The following is an 18,025-nucleotide window of genomic DNA, read 5'->3' as shown; positions in this document are numbered from 1 at the left end:
AATATCTCAACATCCATTTGGTGGATTGTCATGAAATTTTGTACAGACATTCATGGTCCCCAGAGGATGAATCTTACTGACTTTGGTGATCTTCTGACTTTTCCTCTAGTGCCATTTGCAGGTCAAAATTTTTACCTATTCAGTGAAATATCTCAGCATCTACTTGATTGAATGGAACAAAATTTTGTACAAACATTCATGGTTCCCAAATTATGTATTCTAATAACTTTGGTGATCTTGAGTTTCCCTCTAGCGCCACCAACAGGTTGAAGCTTTTGGTTCGGAGTGGAATGTCTGGACAAGTATTAAGATATTCATGTCCCCCTCAGGATGAATCCTACAGATTTTGGCTATCTTTTCCTCTAGCACTATCATGAGGTTGACATTTGTGGTTATCATTTAAATATCTATTTGATGGATTCCCATGTCATTTGGTATAGACATTCATGGTTTAATGGAGGATGAATTGTAAAAACTTTGATCCCCTGACCATGCTTCTACCATCATGGTCAAAATTTCCAATAGTCTAATACTTTTATGACTAAATACCTGCAACACTAATGACATTCCCATCAGCCTCAGCTTTGTTTTGCGCTAATTAGCATGCTAATACATTAAAATAAGATGTTAAACATTATACCTGCTAAACATCAACATGCTAGCATTATCACTGAAGAAATTAGCAGGCTGATCTGAGCTATTAGATGAGTCTATGTACAGCATCACAAAGACACTAGCGTGGCTGTAGACTCTTCATCTTGTTTTTAAGCTGTCAACCATGAGTCTTAGTGTGCAACATCCTAAAGAGGGATGGAGTACTAAATACATCCGGGTGCCAGGGTTGTTCTAATTAACAGCCTTTTATGTTTACATAGTTGTTTAGTGATGTTGTTGTCTTTAGTCTTGAATGCTGATCTTTTTTCTGTTTTCCAAAATTATGAGTAATGTGTCCAAATTAAATAAAGTTTGTATCAGAGTGTTGTACAATGTCAAAATGTTAAATTAAAAAAAGCTAAATGACAAAAAAAAGATACTAAATTGCTAAGTTTTATTTTCTTCTCTACAATAAGAATCACACCATTTGAGCAATATACAAAACCATTTTTTATTTTCATTATGAAGTGTTTCAAAACACATTGGGAATTGTTTTGACAAAAAGATCTTTAAAAAAATGTCTATAATGGAAAAGAAGCAGGGTTCCTCTGCAGGGTAGTGGACCTCCTATCACCTGTGAAATATTACATATCAGTTAATCTCACACAATGTGATTAAACACGTGGGAAAAACAGGAAGGCTCACCCTCCATCTGAACCAATCTCCTCTACTGTATCAACATCAGCTGAGAAACAAACAGGTCTTCTCCACTGAAACCTATGACTGATGCACCTGACTCAGCCACGATAAATCTGTAACACTCTTTAATTAAAACAGTGATTTTGTTACATCAGCAGTTTCTTCTTCTTGGTTGCAGCTGAAGTCTGTGGTGATGTGGGCTTTGTACAGACAGGGCAGACCACCTGTATGTTGAGAGGGTGGGCTCCAGGCCAGCAGCATCTCAGAGTCTGATCAGGCCTGTGCCGCAAGCCTCTCAATGATTCTCCTGTAGTCTTCCACAACAACCTGATAACTCTTCTCCAGCTCCTCGTGCTGCGTCTGAGTGTCCATCTGACCCATGTGGGACACCAGCTCCTCCGGCCGAAGGCACTTCCTCATCTTTGTCAGCTCCCTTTGATTCTTCTGCACAACATCAATGGCACAAACACATAGGTGAGGCATTAAATCAGTTTGGCCACTTACTCCAAAGGCATATAAACCTGCTAAGTAACGGTATGTGGTGAGAAATTTGTGCTTTTTTTTTTTTAATAACATTTACTTCCTGATAAGAAATACATTATAAAAGAAGTTATAAACTGTAACTAACTGGAAAGATATCTGACAAGATGTCAGAACTGAGATTTATGTATATTGTACCACATTCATAGTGCTTATGGAGGGAATAATCACCATTCATAATGGATTTTTCCTATGGACTTGGTTTTACTTGTATTATGGATATGGTTAAGTTATGCAGATATTACCAGACTGTTCTGTTTTGCTTGTTTAAAAACAAACTAAATACAAAAAACTAAAGACTTTAATAATGTCAGTAAATCATTTATTAATGCTTTATAGATATGAGCCATTAATACCAACAACATTTAGGTTGCCAGGTTGTGTTTGTCTGGTGTATATCCTCCTCTAGAATAACTTTGTATGCCTTTACTAGCAAGCTCTTTTATTCATATTTGTGGCTCAACAAAAAGAGAAACCCATGGCCCTTCATTAATGCCTTTAGTTAGTGAAGTTAATTATGTTATTTATGATGTCATGAACAAAGTGTCCAGCTCACATGGACTTATCAGACATTAAACATCTTCACATCATTAGACAGTGAGCTAATATCTAATAAAAGGGCTCTTCCATTACAATAATTTATCAAGTCTGCGGTTTAATTTCTTCATAAATGTTAAATAATAGTCCACTAGCTGGATAGTCCAAGACATTTGAATAAGAGTAATGCTTATTTTAATATAAATATTGAATACATTTCTAATACTAAACTGAATAAATTTGTCCACCAAAGATGGTGGTAGTAGTAAGGGGAGGAAAACAAACAGCTGGGCACTTTTGTTTTTAGCAGCTGTTACTCAAACATGAGTAAATAGTGCATTTGGTGGGGACTATTTTCAGCTGCAGAATAATACACATTTGGTGATACTGTGTGGCAGAAACAGTAACGGTGCATGTGGGATTGACTCAAAACAAACTACAGTGCCGATCGTAATGTCAGCCACTGCAACAGTGTGGCTCATTTATGTGTTTTAAATAGTTTTTGGGCAGGTTGAAGGTCTATGGCACAGAAGATTAAGCTATATCGGTCTTTTTTATGGGATATGTTGACAATAACAGAAATATAGACTATTACCAGCTTTATCCTTTAATAAAATTGTTTTGGTCCACATGCTGTGTAGTTGTCTAAGTGGTTGAGATGTCCATTAAGGGATCCTTCTGCATGATGAATTAAAGAGCTACTTGAACATGACAAACTATGTCAAGATAAGGATATAGACCAGGCAATGTACCTGGCAAACCAAATATTATTAATGGCTTATTACTAATCTTTAAAGCATTGATATCTTATTTATTAACAATTAATGAAATTATAATTTATATACCCTTTATAAAGTATGACTTATTGGACAGTGGTACAAACATCTGTACTGAAATCAGAGAGCTGAAAGGTTCTGCACATGGACGGACAAAGTACACATTGACTTAGTTTAGTGCAATCTGCTGCTTGAAAAATCCTGCACGCACATGTATGCAGACATGGTCTCTGGGGAATTGGGGGTAAGAGAAGAAATGTATAATCCCCCTCACATTCACAGAGCAGCGGCTTCCGCCATTCAACTAACTACATACTAGATCTCCTCAGGGAAGGAAAACTGCTCTGCATCTGGCCACCAGATCTTTCCTTGCCACTCTCCCAAGGAATTCCTACTTACCGCTTCACCACATAGGTCTTTTCCATGTCAGATTCTGCCTTTTTTTGGAGACATGTGGTTACCCTGCTGACAACAAATTCTCTAATGGCTGGTATCCAAAGTCTCAGGCTACATCCACACTACTACGTTTTCGTTTAAAAACGGCATTTTAAAATGAAACGATCTCTGACCAGACAAGCGTTTCAGCTCCGTTTCATAAGTAATCTCCGTCCATACTAACACGCCTGAAAACACATATCACATGACCATTCACGTACATTGGGTATGAGCGTGCCCAACAGGACAAAAATAATAATAAAATAATAACACAAGTCTTTTTGTGTCGTTTTAAATATAGACAATATAACATCCATTCCATCAATGCACAAACTCAAATACTTCACAATATCACGACACATACTCCAACATACCAATGATGCTTATGGCCTACACAGCGTTACACATGTACTCTTTTAGTTGGGCTATTCTTTAAACTGCATTTGAATTATATTTGCTTTACAGCAGAAGGCTGATGCTAAACAACCTGTGCAAAATGGCTGAACACACTAACAGCAGGCTAAGCTACTAGCAAATGTTTAAACATTGATGCATCAAAACAAATCCATTATGGACAACAACGTCCATGAAACAATGTACACTGAAAGAATGTTTCCCCTTTCTGTTGATGTAGTCTGTGGATTAGCCCTGTGGTACAACTTTACCACGTGTTGGCTAGAAGTTGATGACAAGATCCTTCACTTCGGGCTCTGTACTCTGTGTTTTGATGTAGTCTGGACCCAGGACGATGGTGATGGTCTTACAGACTTGTCGGATGATGACTGAAACAACCTGTCGAGATAGTTCACGGGATAGTCCAAACGCATTAACGTTATCGGTTTTAAGGAGTCTTTTCTCGTCACTCAGGTAATACAACGTGCAAGATACCTAAGTAAGGACACGTCATAACTGATGAGACTCGTTTCCAAAAGCCTCCATTTTTGCCCGTCCAGACTAACACAACCCTGGAGTTCTCAAACAAAAACGAGGCCAGCAGCATTTCCAAACTTGTCCGTTTTAGGGGCTCAAAAACGCCGGAGTAGTGTGGATGCTAGGTATAAACATAGCAAAACTATAACTAGTGTTATAAAACGAAAACATATTAGTGTGGATTTAGCCTCAGTGTGCAGCTCAAACATAAAAGGTCACAAACAGGAAGTTGGTGTCTACTTAGTATTTCCCCACTGTCAAGTCTGGTGATGATGATATTACAATATTCTGTTCACCAGGTTTAAGTCTGTTACACCAAATCTCTGAAACTCAAAAAAAAAAACTTGCCAAGAAAAACATGAGAAAACTAGAAGAGTGCACTCGGTAGAGTGAAGATCTCTGCCAGGCCTGGTATCAACAAATGGCGCATGAATAACACACCAATGTCTTAAGTCATTTCGCGTGTTATCACAAAACCTTTATTGCTTTACGTGTGTCCTTTACTTTCTACTAACTTATATTGTGCAGAGACGGCATGTCATTTTACATGCCAATGTCAGAGAAAAAAGTGTCAGGTGACGTAGTATAAAGAGCGACAAAGTCTGCGTAGGGACGAGGTCGGGGTGGATGGATGGGTCAAACAAAGGACACACACACGCACACATGACCAAACGCATGATCCCCTCCAGGCTTACGCCTAGCGGAGATAATAACAAAAACGATTTTATAAAATTGCACTGTTTTCCTGATGAAGTTCAAAAAGTGCTGCAATAGTAAAGCTACAGAGCTCTGAATAGTAGCAGCTTTTTGACAAAGTGCTTCAAACAGACTCATGAAAATGATTTTTCCCAAAGAAATGCAAATCCGGACTAATGACATGTGCCTGAATAGAAAATAGCTCCAGCAGCAGCAAAACCACAGACCCCTGGTGCGCCCTATTGTGGCTGTAACAATACACCACTAGTAATCTATCAATTTTCATGGGACTGAAGATCAATTTTTCTGCTGTTTTAAAAAGGTAACATAATAAACAGTGACAATATGATGCTGTAAGCCGATCAAGTGTATGCCGTATATGGGGCACTTTGCTTCCTACACTAAACAGCTGTAATGTTATTCTAACAAAAAGGTAGAAGACTGCTCACTGGATTCTTGTTTGACAGCAACAGACACAAGCTGACATTCAGATTTATTTATCACTTATTCAGAATGTCATTTTGCAAGCACCTTTTTGCCCCTCTACACTGAGATATGTAAAGTACACTACTATGAAGATGGGATGATTAAAACCTCACCCTGTATGGTCCAAATAGCCTCTTCTTCACCTCTAAACGGTACTCTCTTGCTTTTTCTTCATCACTCATGTCTGTTGCTCTCAGGCGCAGGATTTCATACACTCGCCTTGCATGTTTCTGTAGAAAAAGAAAACAAAAACCAATTAAAATGACTTTATTTAATTATTTTTAAATGTAGAAAACACCATTGTGCCTCATCAGGAAAATAACACGCTTTCCAGCACGATGGCTACAGGAAGTCATAAGCTATTCAGGGTTTATGATAAATCAAGCCTCCATCCTTTCCCAGAAGAGCAAAGGTTTCTCAAGAAAAGCCATGTCATCTGTTTACGTCACAGATTTTACGCTATGATAACCAGGCATGAAACAACACAGAATCAAATCCTATTTAGAGCAAAGCACCAAACTGGGTTGCTAAACATGGAAATACAGAAAGTTTTAAAGACGGTGTAAGGTATGCACATCCAAAAAACTTCTACAGGTACTGGATCAAAGTGACTATTTAATATCTATGTGTTGTCTTATTAAAAATGTCTTCTTGTTTGGTGAAATAGGAACTTTAATAAATTCGTATTTCACCAAATGACAAGAAAAGGAGTTAATTAATCTCAATATGAAAGTAAACAGGTACACAAAAGAGGAAAAATAATAATAAAGTAATCGTAGTAATTAGATTTGAATGATACTGTAGTTTTAGCAATATTGTGATCATGTCACTGTTATAGGGGAGTGAAATGAACAGCGAAGGCCTCTACCTGCTACAGACCTCGTAAATATGTAAAGTTTGTAACCCTTGTAGCAAGCTAGCTTTACTCTCAACCATAATGTGAAGCTTAAAGCTAGGGTCTTAATGTTGAAGCTGCTGCATGTACAGTACAAGTGCTAAAACGATTAATGGATTAGCTGACAGACAAAAACGTAATAGACGACAATTTTGATAATCCCTAATTGTTTAAGTCATTTATCAAGCAAATATGCAAAACATAATCTGATTCTTAAATGTGAGGATTTGCTGATTGTCTTTGTTTTCTATCACTATGAATATTTTGGGGGTTTTGGACTGATGGCCGGACAAAAAAAGAATATGAAGACGTCACCTTGGGTTTCTACAAAATTGTGATGGGCTTTCCCCACTATTTTCCGACATTTTATAGACAAAACTATCAAACACAGAAAAAATAATCATTAGTTTCAGCCTCATACAGCACCTTGTTAATTTTAAACTTTTCTTGTGCCTCTCTGACCATGTCAGCGGAGAAGCCGAGTTGCAGCTTGTCTGCAGCAAAGGAAGGCAGGCCTTGACAAAGCTTGACCAGCACGTAGTCTCTCAGCTTCACGTAATTCTCAGAGGGGTCTTCAGCTGATAACAAACACCATTATACAATTAAAATGAGTTAACAGTGTTGATCTCATGGTTTTCAAATAATTTGCAATAAACCTGACACATGGCTTGGTTCAATACATGTTACTGTTAATATTGTGGTCAGTGTGTGTGTGTGTGTATATATATATATATATGTGTCTGTGTGTGTGTGTTAGGGGAGCAGGAAAAGGATTTGTTTTTAAAAGGCAAAAATGTACGTATTTCAAATCTTTTTCAAGAAGTTACTTATAAACAGCAATGAAGAGGTATTACTCAAAGCCAGACGAACTGTTAGCAGGAACGGCCTGCCTATTCAACTGCTTCATTTTAAGTTCTTTCTTAAAAGGGATCCTTGTCATAAAAGGAAAAAAGCTGGGATGCCTCTTTAGTATTCATCCTCTGTCTCCATGTAAAGCAACTGTTTCGATCCAACTAGTTTCAATAGAGCCTCAGCGCATTCTGGTATACATGTCAGCCCTCCAAATTAACTCACCCCCGGATCCACCTACTGCAGAGAAAAATCATTTAAACTGTTTGTGGGTGACATGAGGATCTCAGATTGAATATTTATCCACGCCTTCTTCAACACAATAAATGCTGTTAATAAAATGCTCACCTGTGATGTCTTGCACTTTAGGCAGGCTGCAGTAAAATCTATGCACTGCCTCCAGAAGCTGAGCTCCATGACCTTCTCCTTGGAACGGAGGCAGGATCAACATTTGGCTGTTTAGTTAAAGGGCAGACAGGCACGCAAACATAGAGCCAATGAGGAAACAGGTTTGTTCAAAATTAGCCACAAAACAAATTTATGTGGCATCTGAGTGGTAATTATGAGCAGGAGCAGAAATTCTTTGATTCAAAGCAGAAAATAATAGATTGTTATCCTGATCCATCAATGCAACAAATCAAATCACATCAAAAGCTGATCTATAAAGTTGTTTTCAGTTACAAATCACCCCGGTTTGGTAATGAAACAAAATCTGGTTGAATGGTTGGCTATATAAGCCAGTAATTTGGGCTCTTTGGGAAGAGGATAAAGAAATGTATAATTTTCCACTCCTTTTTCCTACAAAAGAATGGGAAGGCACGTGCTGCCCCAGCAATTACCTTACACGTGGTCGGGTTTTGTCTGGGTACACGTAGTAATTATAAACTGTCATGTAGCCAACAGTTGCGTAGAGAGTCTCCCCATCTTTATTGTACTTTTCAAATCTGCAGATAAAACACAAAGGCAAACAGGTCAATTACAGGCACACTCCCATGCAGTGTCCATTTTAGCCCCTCTGTTCTCGTGCCCACCCCTCACCCCCCGACGTCAGCATGTTAGAGCAGCCAGGCCACGATTGGTACACCTGCTACAACCTGAATACATTATGCACTTAATTGGAGTAGTGCAACTTAGAGGAAGAGAAGGGGTTGGAGGAGGGACTGAGCTCCTCAAAATCACTTCAGTCCATTTTCCCCATTGTCAGTATTAATAGTTGCCAGGGTAAAGAAAACACTGGCAGAGGCTCTTTTTACTGTTAAGACATTGTTCAGTGTTTCAAAAGACAACAGTATTCAATTCAGCTCTTGCCCCTGAAAAATTTGAAAAGGGCTTTTGGCACAAAGGAAGCTCTTGCCTGATCAACAATTCTCCAACGGGGGGAAATATAATCAAACTGGCCTGGTAATTGGTCACAAGCGCCACAAAGGGGGTCTTTGTTTTTCAATGACACAATAAAGGCTTTAGGGTAGGGGTGGGGTGGGGGGTGGTGGTTGTGGGGTATGATGTCAATTAAGGAGGGCACTCACACAAGAAAGAAGTCCCAATGATCGTCGTCTGTGTCGATGAAACTGGCAGTCTCTATGAACCACATGAGGAAGGTCTGCAGGCGCTCGTGGTACTCTTGGAATCCCGGGCAGGTAATATCAGCCTGGGGCGAACACAGCACAAACAAATGTCTGATATGGTTTAGAGTTAAATCTCGTCCCTGCCATTAAAATGTAAGAGTAACAAGAAGTATAAAAAGTTAAAGCATTCCTGGATTGCTCTGGTGAGGCGGTAAGTGATGGTTGTACCTTGTGAATCTGGTACGTGAGCTCTCCTGCCTCCTCGCTGTGGACTGTGTACGAGTGAAGCAGGGTGCCGAAGGGCTTGAAATTGGCCTCCTTCTCCAGCAGTGAGATGAAGTCATCAGTGTTGCAGGTGAACCCAGCAGGAACGATTTCCCGGATCTTCCCTTCGATATCGTCAGGCTGGATAACACAATATGTATGAATTTAGTGATGCAACAAACAGATCAGGACTATAAAAAGGACAATCTAGCATATATTTGTAAGACTTATTGTCATAAATTAGGTATTTTCAAATAACTTTGTTTTGTACAAATAGTATGTTCATAGAATGTTTTGTTCTTAAAATTAGTCAACATTGTAAGCTAGCAAAAAAGCACAAATAAATCCTATAAAATAAAATTGGAAGCATATATGTTGTGTGCTAATGAAAAGAAAACCATTAGGCAATTAAAACTGTCAGCTGAGCAGAGACCACAGCAGCACCCTCTCCCCCTTCCTAGTGAAAAGACCACTTAAATCAGTACATTTACTACTTATGTTAAACCATGAATATGTGATGAAATTGCCACAATAAACGCATTTCTGCTTTTCACTGGGAAATAAAATCTTATGAATTGATCTCAACTTAACAAACCTTTGGGCATCCATAATAGAGGCCTCTCCTCTAATCCTGCCAAGTGAACCCAATCAAATGAATTTGCCCCTGCGTTTTCAAAGAGCCTTGGAGACAAAGGGGCCCTATCCTTGGACTTTTTACTCAGTGCAACCTGTGGTTAGTTCAGCTGTAATGTTTGCATTATATCCATTTCCACAAGGATTGACATGAGAACACTTTGCTAAGCAGCCCTTTCACACCATTTACATGTGTGATGGGCATTATTTCAGCAAAGAGACTCTTGCTGCTCAGCATTGAAAACTGGGAAATGAAGAAGGTCTGAGCAAAATGCACTACAAAAGGCTAATACAACATGCTGCTAATTCCACCCCTTTCAGACATCAGCTAATATCTAACTGGAAGTAATGCACCTGCAGCTGAATGCCTCTTAACCATTGTAATTGTTCAACCACATTTCTAAGGAAGGACCATACTTAAAAAGACCATGGACAAACAAGTCCCTTTGTCCCAGGCACTCTCCTACATACTAGACACTAAATTGCACAGCCTTCCAGAGTAGATGCCTTAGTTTGGCATGAATATAACTTAACAATGTTCCTTTAGAACATTTTGTTAATGTCTTTGATTTGTAACAATAAGCACAAAGGGAGTACAAACTATCTAATTTGTTGTGTTGGTATTATTTAATCTCTTTAATCTACTCCAAAAACCACACTACATTTAAAATCTGCAGTCACTTTTTCTGTTTATACTTATTTGTGACATAAAATTTTTAAGTTAAAGCATATTTACATATCCACATTGATTTTGAACGTAATAGAAATAATTACATATAACTACTACAAGCATTCAGCAGCCAGACAAAAGGTCTGGCACTAAAATCAGCGTTTTCTGTAAGAGGTCCAGCAGCACAGTGTTTTTGGCTGATTTAAAGGGGAGAAGGTGATTTTTGATGAGTCTTGTATCAACGTGGCAGCTGCATAAACTCCATCTCTGCCTCCCCTCGTCTCTCACCAGCTGCACCGCACCCCGACCGTCCACATGCACTCAGAGACAAACACTCTTCAGAGGCAGCATGAACTCTGCTGCTCCCCTCACTCTCTACCTCTACACCAGCTGCACTCAAACCCTTAACAAGGTGAACACTCAGGGGTCAGCGCTGAACACTAAGTAGTGGCGCACACAGACAGTAAGCCAGCCATCACATTTCAGTTTGACTATCAGATTCAAACTATGTTCCCAAAAAAGTCTAATGGCTCTTTTTAGGTTTAAAAACAGTGAATTAGTTGTCATGGCATTTTTGGGGGGGAATTACCAGAGATTAAAGTAAAGTGGCGCTTATCATCCATGTTGGAAGGAAGCATCACTGTCGTATGGGATTATTTACAATTTGAGGGAATCCGCAGAAACACCAAATCCTGGTGAGTTTATAACGTTACACCACTGCTCCCACTACCACCAGTTGAAGGCCACATTGTCCAGAGGGGGAGTCCCTGCTGTTTCCAGACAGGACAGATGTCCCAGAGTTGAATCATCTGACCTCAATAGGGGCCCTGGCTAATTCTTGTATTCGTTTTGCATGTTTGTGGCATTGACAGCTTCAGGAAATATTCAAAGCTGCCAGCGGCCTTTTGTGAAGTCTCAGAGAAGGAGCTACCAGGACAAGCATTTCGCTTTACTGTCCGGTCCCCCCCCGAATACTGGCTGTTGATATGTAAATGTCTAAATTCTTATGTCTGGCAATTAAAAAAAGACAAAGTGCTACTCTCAGAAGAAAACTAACTAACTGTCAAGTCTGAAGCACCGTAATAAAATTGATGAATGCATTAAAAAGGGTTGTCTCATTAAAAAACTGAATATAAACATATTGCAGATCAGTTTACAGATATTCAACACCAGTGATTTTGATTGCCGTTGACTTGAGCAACAATTCACTACTGGAAATATATGTACAAGATTTCCAACCGTGTCACATTACTCCTCCTGCTGATTCAATCACACAAACCTCTAAAAATCAATGCCTCATGTTAGACCCCACGTACAAAACCTTTTAAAACCCTCCTCTTCCGACAGGGAGGAGTAGGATTAGTGTACTGTCTCAGGGGGCCATGGTGGGCTGAGATTTAGTCTAACAAAACAGGAGATCTCTTACAGGAATAATGTCACCACCCAGAGAGGCTCTGAGTTACTTCAGTAAGTGAACAAACAACATTATGGTACCACAACCTGCCCACAAAGAGTATATTAGGTCTAAAGAATAATTGATCGCAGTCTTTCTGTCATACAATTATGGAGGCAAAAACTCAGGAAAGCAGCATTTGTGTGTCAAAGTTACAGTTTGATTTATTAAACTTTAAATTATTAAGGACGTATTGCCGTACTTTGATGTGCTGTTGAGTGAGATGAGTTTTTTTCAGTACGTTTTGACAAATAAAATGAAACCCTGTTCCATTTTCACTTTTGCTGTTACCTGCTGTTAGTTTTCTAAAAACACAAATTATGTGTGACACTGGGTATCAAAACTAACATTTTCACAACTACACTCAAAATACATCAAATGTCACTTTTTCCTTCAGATTACCAATATGCTACAATGCATTTAAACCATCAGTCAACAACTGCGTCTCTCAGCCATGGCACCCTGTAGCTCCTTCAGAGAGTCCACAGACCTTTGGTGGCCTCCCTCACCAGTGTCTTCCTCAAACAGACAATTTTTGAGGACATCATACTCGACTCACATTACAGCTGTGCCATATTTTTTTGCTGCACCATGTAATTCTGGGCCAATACAGATACTGATGTTTAAAATAACAATTTGGCCGATAGCCGATGCTTTTTTGTTGTTGTTTATTTTGTTTTTATTTACTCCCCCTTTTGTGCCAGGAAAAAAAAATTACTGAACTGTTTTAACTGTCATTCAGCCCATCATTACACTATCTTTGAATGAGCATAAATTCAGTCTTTATGAAACAACCTTTAATATAACCTTCTTTCACATGAAAAATATTCTTTTTTTTTTTAAATAACTGCTTCAAAAGCCTTTTTAACCTGCCATACAATAAATACAAATAACCAACATAAAAGTTAGCCAGCGCAAAGTTGATGCGATGCAACAGATTAAACATCAACCACTGCCATCGGTGAACGCCATCCTATTTGATATCGATGTTCGGATATTTATTTATATTTGATTATTTACCTCTTTGTACTCTGAAACTTTTCTTGCAACCTTCCCCTGATTGTTACTTAACCTCATCACAGATTTGTTTCCCAGGGTGTGTGTAATGTCTGCAATGCTGGAGCGCATTCTTAAACATTTCTCATATTTGGACATGCTTCTAGCAAGCAAGTGCCATCTTACATCCAGTAGACACAGAGCAACATTAACATCCATATGGATTCCTGTTATTGGCCACCGGAAGAATGGAAGTCCAATATTCACCCACTGATAAGCTTTGGTTTGCTCAGCCAACTCCTGAGCAAAATATCTTTAGCTGCTAGATGCTTGCCATTGGTCATCAGTCATCTACTGCAGCTTTAACTAAAAATCCCTTGGTTTTCCAGTTTGTGATAAAAACACAAATACATCGCTTACTGCAAAATCCACCCTAAGACTGGACAATTGTTTTTCACAACACCCCCCCACACCTTGATTCTTGTGCATGTTTAAGGCATATTTTGTTTATAATCGTAGACAACCACCACATGGGTACCAATCATCATTACAATAATACAAGAAAATGGCTCACACATGTATAGTAAGCAGTGATCCTGCCACAACATGTATACGTTAAGAGTGCTAGAATTTTTAAAAGAAAGAAATAAAGAAATGCATGTCCTACCTCCACACAATCGAATGTCTCAGTGACTTTGGAGGAATATTTCACTTTGAAGAGGTTGCTCAGGTTTCCAGCAGTGTAGAAGAGCTGTATCTGAAGACCTTTGTATCCAAAAGCGACCTCACTGCAGACAAAGTGATTGGAATCATTAAAAATCCTAGCATGGTTACATATTTTTAAACTAGGCCAGTGACTTGCAAACAGAAAACAATACAATAGCTGTTTTAATGTAATGTGCAGTCTAGGATAAATTCATATCAGGGGACAATAACATTCGATTATTCCTATTCTAATGAAATGTATTAAGTATGGAGTGAATGATATATGCTTACTGTAGGTCTGGCCACTTATTTCACCGTGTTACATTGTTTCTTTCACCACTACATCACTGGCAGTTTATGGCAAAATAGATTTCATCATTATGCAACTGTGTGATTGAGCTTTACCAGCAATTACGCTTGCTGAAATAATTAATGCCCCAATTACTGAGTTCCCTTTGAGCTGATTGCAGCAAGTGCAAAAATATCCAATCCTAGTTTTGACTAATTTGGAAATGCAATTTAGAGCATAACGACATGCTACTGTAAGCCTACACACAGACACAGGTGTCACTGCCAATAATGTAGTCTTGCTCAGGTTCAATAGCAATGCCTCTTTGTGCTATGAAACAGCCTTGGTATTAGCAGGTACTCCATATTAAAGGATTCAAAACTGCACTGAGAAAATACAACATCTGAATAAATCTCGAGACTGAAACATATGTGAAACATGAGTGAACACAGACAATCTGTAGTGTTGGCAGGCTTGCTCTGAGGATTACAAATATGATGGCACAGTTTTCTGTAAATACTCAATGGGATCAGCAGGTTACAGGGAAAGGCAGGTGCTTAAGGTCAGAGAAACTGGTTTGCATCCATAAGGTTACTTAATCGAGGCTCAACAGGAGATGGGCATCATTTTAGGTTGGCTACAGAAAAGACGATTGACAAAAAGAAGAGAACAAAAACCATTTCAGCCTTTACATGAACATAGTGCATGAACAGCGCAGCAGCCTTGTTAAGACTACAAATGTATGGAATATTTATTCGCTTTCTTTCAGGGAGTGAAATGAGAGGATCAATATCCATCTCGTGTTTCAGCGTTAAATACAGATGTGAAGTTAGGAACGTGGTTAGCCTAGCTTAGCATAAAGACTGGAAGCAGGAGGAATCAGCTAACCTGACTCTGTTACACCTACCAACACCTCTAAAACTTACTAATTACTGTAACACGTATCTCGTTTGTTTAAACAGAAATGTAAAAATGACAATTTGTGGTTTTACAACAATTTACAAGATGTAACTATTACTTGGAAAACAAGTAAGAGAGAGTTGCGCAGCATCTTAAAGTCTTCTTACAGTGAATTTGACAGGTTTCCAAACCATCGTGCAAAACCTGTGCTCACCAACCTCATCTGGCAACTTACGATAGTCAGAATGCAGCACTTAAACATTGGGCTAATGGCTAGACTGTTCTATGTCAAGAGTTGCAGTGCATAGTGGCAGCACTTACCCCTCCAAAACCGTTATCTGTAGTTCTTACATTCTGTTTGTGTGCGGATTAAACCAATGAGATACATAATTTCAGTTTTAGATGTGTAGATAGTTGTATTTTATGACGTTAAACAGAGCCAGGCTAGCTTGCCCCCCCCCATCCTAACTCCAGCTCTTCTCATCTCACTCTCAGAAGGAAAGCAAATAATCTCATTTCCCAAAATGTTGAACTAGTCTTTTAAGTGGCAACATTTTGAGAGCAAGAATTATGGCCCATGAGCCTGTTTAGTGGTGACATTCACAATGGAAAACAGTTTTATACACAAGTTCATGGTATTTCTTTTTTCCACATTGGCATGGTTTTATTTATTATATATATTATGGACTGATTGGTTGACTGAACCTCTGTTAGATGTCTGATTGTTGTAGCTAGACAATTTATTATGATATGAGTAAATTTAGGCCAATAAGAGATTCATTATATTGACAATTTGAAGAATTTGTTTTACTGCCCAGCTTCATATCTTCTGTCACGCTACAAACATCAAGCACACTATGTTTTAATGCAGTCTGTTATGTTAATATTCTGAAGTACTTCCAACAAAATCAAAATTTGCGTGTTACAGGCGATATGGCAGGTTTGTGACCAAAACATTTTGTTCACAATATCACGTAACTAGTTACTGTAGAGCCCCAATCAGCACCAAAAAACAAACATACAAGACTTTTATTGTTCACCACTATTTTACATTGTTCAGCTTCAACTTCATAAGACCAAAGAACATTTCAGGAAAGCATATAGTAAGTTGATCTGCAGGTTTAAACTTAACTGCAGATCACCTTCCTAACTACCTACAATTATGCACCTTTCAGGTAAATGCGAAAGCACAATAATTATATTGAACTGATAACTACCTACACTTGCACCGACTCATTGAAGAACAACAGCAGAAAGCAGCTTATACCTTATCTGCTGCCTGAAAGCACAGGCAGCAGATAAGGTACAAGCTGCTAAGGGAAGAAGTACTAGTCATCATGTTTAGTATGGACATAAACCAGCAACTATCATATGTTTTTGAGACTTCACTAACATCAAGTTAATTTGTATGTCACTATTTATTGATTTACAATGTGATGATATGATTCATCAACATGCCAAATCCAAAATAAGTATTTCGGGAGCTATTACTGTTATCTTGTTGCTGAGCTTTTTAATTTGAAAAATTCTACCTTGAGGCATGATATTTCATTGTAGCAGGCGTGAAACATATTAAACACAAGTGTTCTGTTGTACTAAGCAAAGTCAGTGTTGTGTCGTTTCATTGTAACAAACAGGGATAAATAATGATGACAAAAAAATTCTCACTCGTCTCCAAAAAGTTGGTGGCTGTACTCGGGGTGGAATGTAGTGCCATCATCCTCAACATCCTCTGGAAAGCGAACTGAGAGGAAAAGAAGACAGGGTTCAAACAATTTAAGTGAAAAATTAGAAGCTAATTCCACAAAACATTGTCACTGCACATATATTTATTATTATCATGTTTGTTTACAACACATAAAATAAAGCAAAAATAAACATACCCAGCTTCAAGCTTATAGCTTCATTGGTGTCACACTTGTATTCGGCCAGTTTCTTCTCCATGGTATTTACTCCTGAGAAAACAAAACAAACAACAAACCATGCTGAAATATTTGTGTCAGTTTTTAACATTAGTTGTTTCTAAAGACATATTTTCTACTTCTCCATTTCATCGTGAGAGTTTAAGTGATCTGTTTCTTGTTGAACAATAACAGCAGGTTTCTTGCAAATTAAGGTTATTCAACAAGAAGACAGAGAAAATACAAGCAGGCCATGCTGACCAATCACAGTACTTTTGGACTCTACAACCCCAACTTGTAGTTACATTAGCCTCGTCTGTGCAATTCATGTAACGTTAGCATAGAAAGTGCTGAGGTCATACATGGCGTGATTTTTGATGAGGTGCACGTTAGCTCTGCTGGTACCTCTTGAGACTCCACAACAACCTGATGCAAAAGTATAGATCCAGTTTTCTGACTATTTTAGCTGCTCTACGAGGATGAACTACCAGTGCCATCCTTTAAAATGAACTATGTAATTTTCTCAGGCGAAAATATCTATCAAGATGGAGTACCAAATGTGTTCAAAATGTAAGTTAAAATCAGTTTTGTCAACTGAGGTAACACCAGCTGTTAGCACAGTAAGTTACGTTATATTATGTGGGGAAAAGGCATCAAAGCGGACGTAAGTATGCCACACATTCAACATGACGTCCAAGCGTTACATAAATACACAAACATAACAGTAACGTTATGCTATGACAACCTGATAGCATGCTGCTGATGTTAGCAGCAAGGCCCCCACTGCTGCCTTTGCAATGTAACGTTAGCTTTGCTCGCTATGTTTTGAACAGGACACAGCCCCAACGGGCTTAAAGCAGGGCCAACGTCCATTTTTTCGGCGAATATACATTAAAACGAAGACAGCGGAATTAAAGCATGAAGGGGTTTAGCCACTTACCCGCCATTTCTGCACACTGTGTGTTGTGCGGAGTTGTGTTGTCCCAAAAGACCCGCGGAATCAGGACGACTTCCGGGTCCGTGTGGAAACAGGATGTAGTTTTTTTGTAACGGCTACTATGGATCTCAATAAAACGGCTGTTGAAATTGTCACATTGCAACATTTTAACAACGTAATGCCAATACCCTGTTTACAAACTGAAATGTAGTTATATTAAGGCTACAACTAGCGATTATTTTAGTTGTTTAGTCTATAAAATACCAGAAAAAAAG

The 18,025-nt window shown here is 38.6% G+C and overlaps 1 protein-coding gene across 2 annotated transcripts in view; it reads right to left on the bottom strand.

Annotated features, from left to right (window-relative positions):
- Positions 1 to 1,091: 1,091 nt before the first annotated feature.
- Positions 1,092 to 18,025, bottom strand: part of hat1 (histone acetyltransferase 1) — a 20,312-nt gene continuing 3,378 nt past the window's right edge. The window contains exons 2-12 of one of the 2 annotated variants that reach the window (XM_044216737.1): positions 17,754 to 17,890; positions 16,796 to 16,867; positions 16,581 to 16,656; positions 13,686 to 13,806; positions 9,231 to 9,407; positions 8,964 to 9,085; positions 8,277 to 8,381; positions 7,786 to 7,892; positions 7,015 to 7,166; positions 5,807 to 5,923; positions 1,092 to 1,737 (exon numbers count right to left, since the gene is read on the bottom strand). In XM_044216737.1, coding sequence (XP_044072672.1) covers positions 1,567 to 1,737; positions 5,807 to 5,923; positions 7,015 to 7,166; positions 7,786 to 7,892; positions 8,277 to 8,381; positions 8,964 to 9,085; positions 9,231 to 9,407; positions 13,686 to 13,806; positions 16,581 to 16,656; positions 16,796 to 16,867; positions 17,754 to 17,890 — 1,357 coding nt within the window. In that variant the 3' untranslated portion in view covers positions 1,092 to 1,566. Of the gene's footprint in view, positions 1,738 to 5,806; positions 5,924 to 7,014; positions 7,167 to 7,785; positions 7,893 to 8,276; positions 8,382 to 8,963; positions 9,086 to 9,230; positions 9,408 to 13,685; positions 13,807 to 16,580; positions 16,657 to 16,795; positions 16,868 to 17,558; positions 17,584 to 17,753; positions 17,891 to 18,025 lie in introns of those variants that run through there. The other variant, XM_044216738.1, reaches the window with a different exon arrangement.

Source organism: Siniperca chuatsi, linkage group LG12 (genome assembly GCF_020085105.1).
Source record: "Siniperca chuatsi isolate FFG_IHB_CAS linkage group LG12, ASM2008510v1, whole genome shotgun sequence".
NCBI classification, from domain to species: Eukaryota; Metazoa; Chordata; class Actinopteri; order Centrarchiformes; family Sinipercidae; genus Siniperca; species Siniperca chuatsi.
The sequence above is the reverse complement of the archived record's forward strand: the minus strand, read 5'-3'. Positions and strand labels throughout refer to the sequence as shown.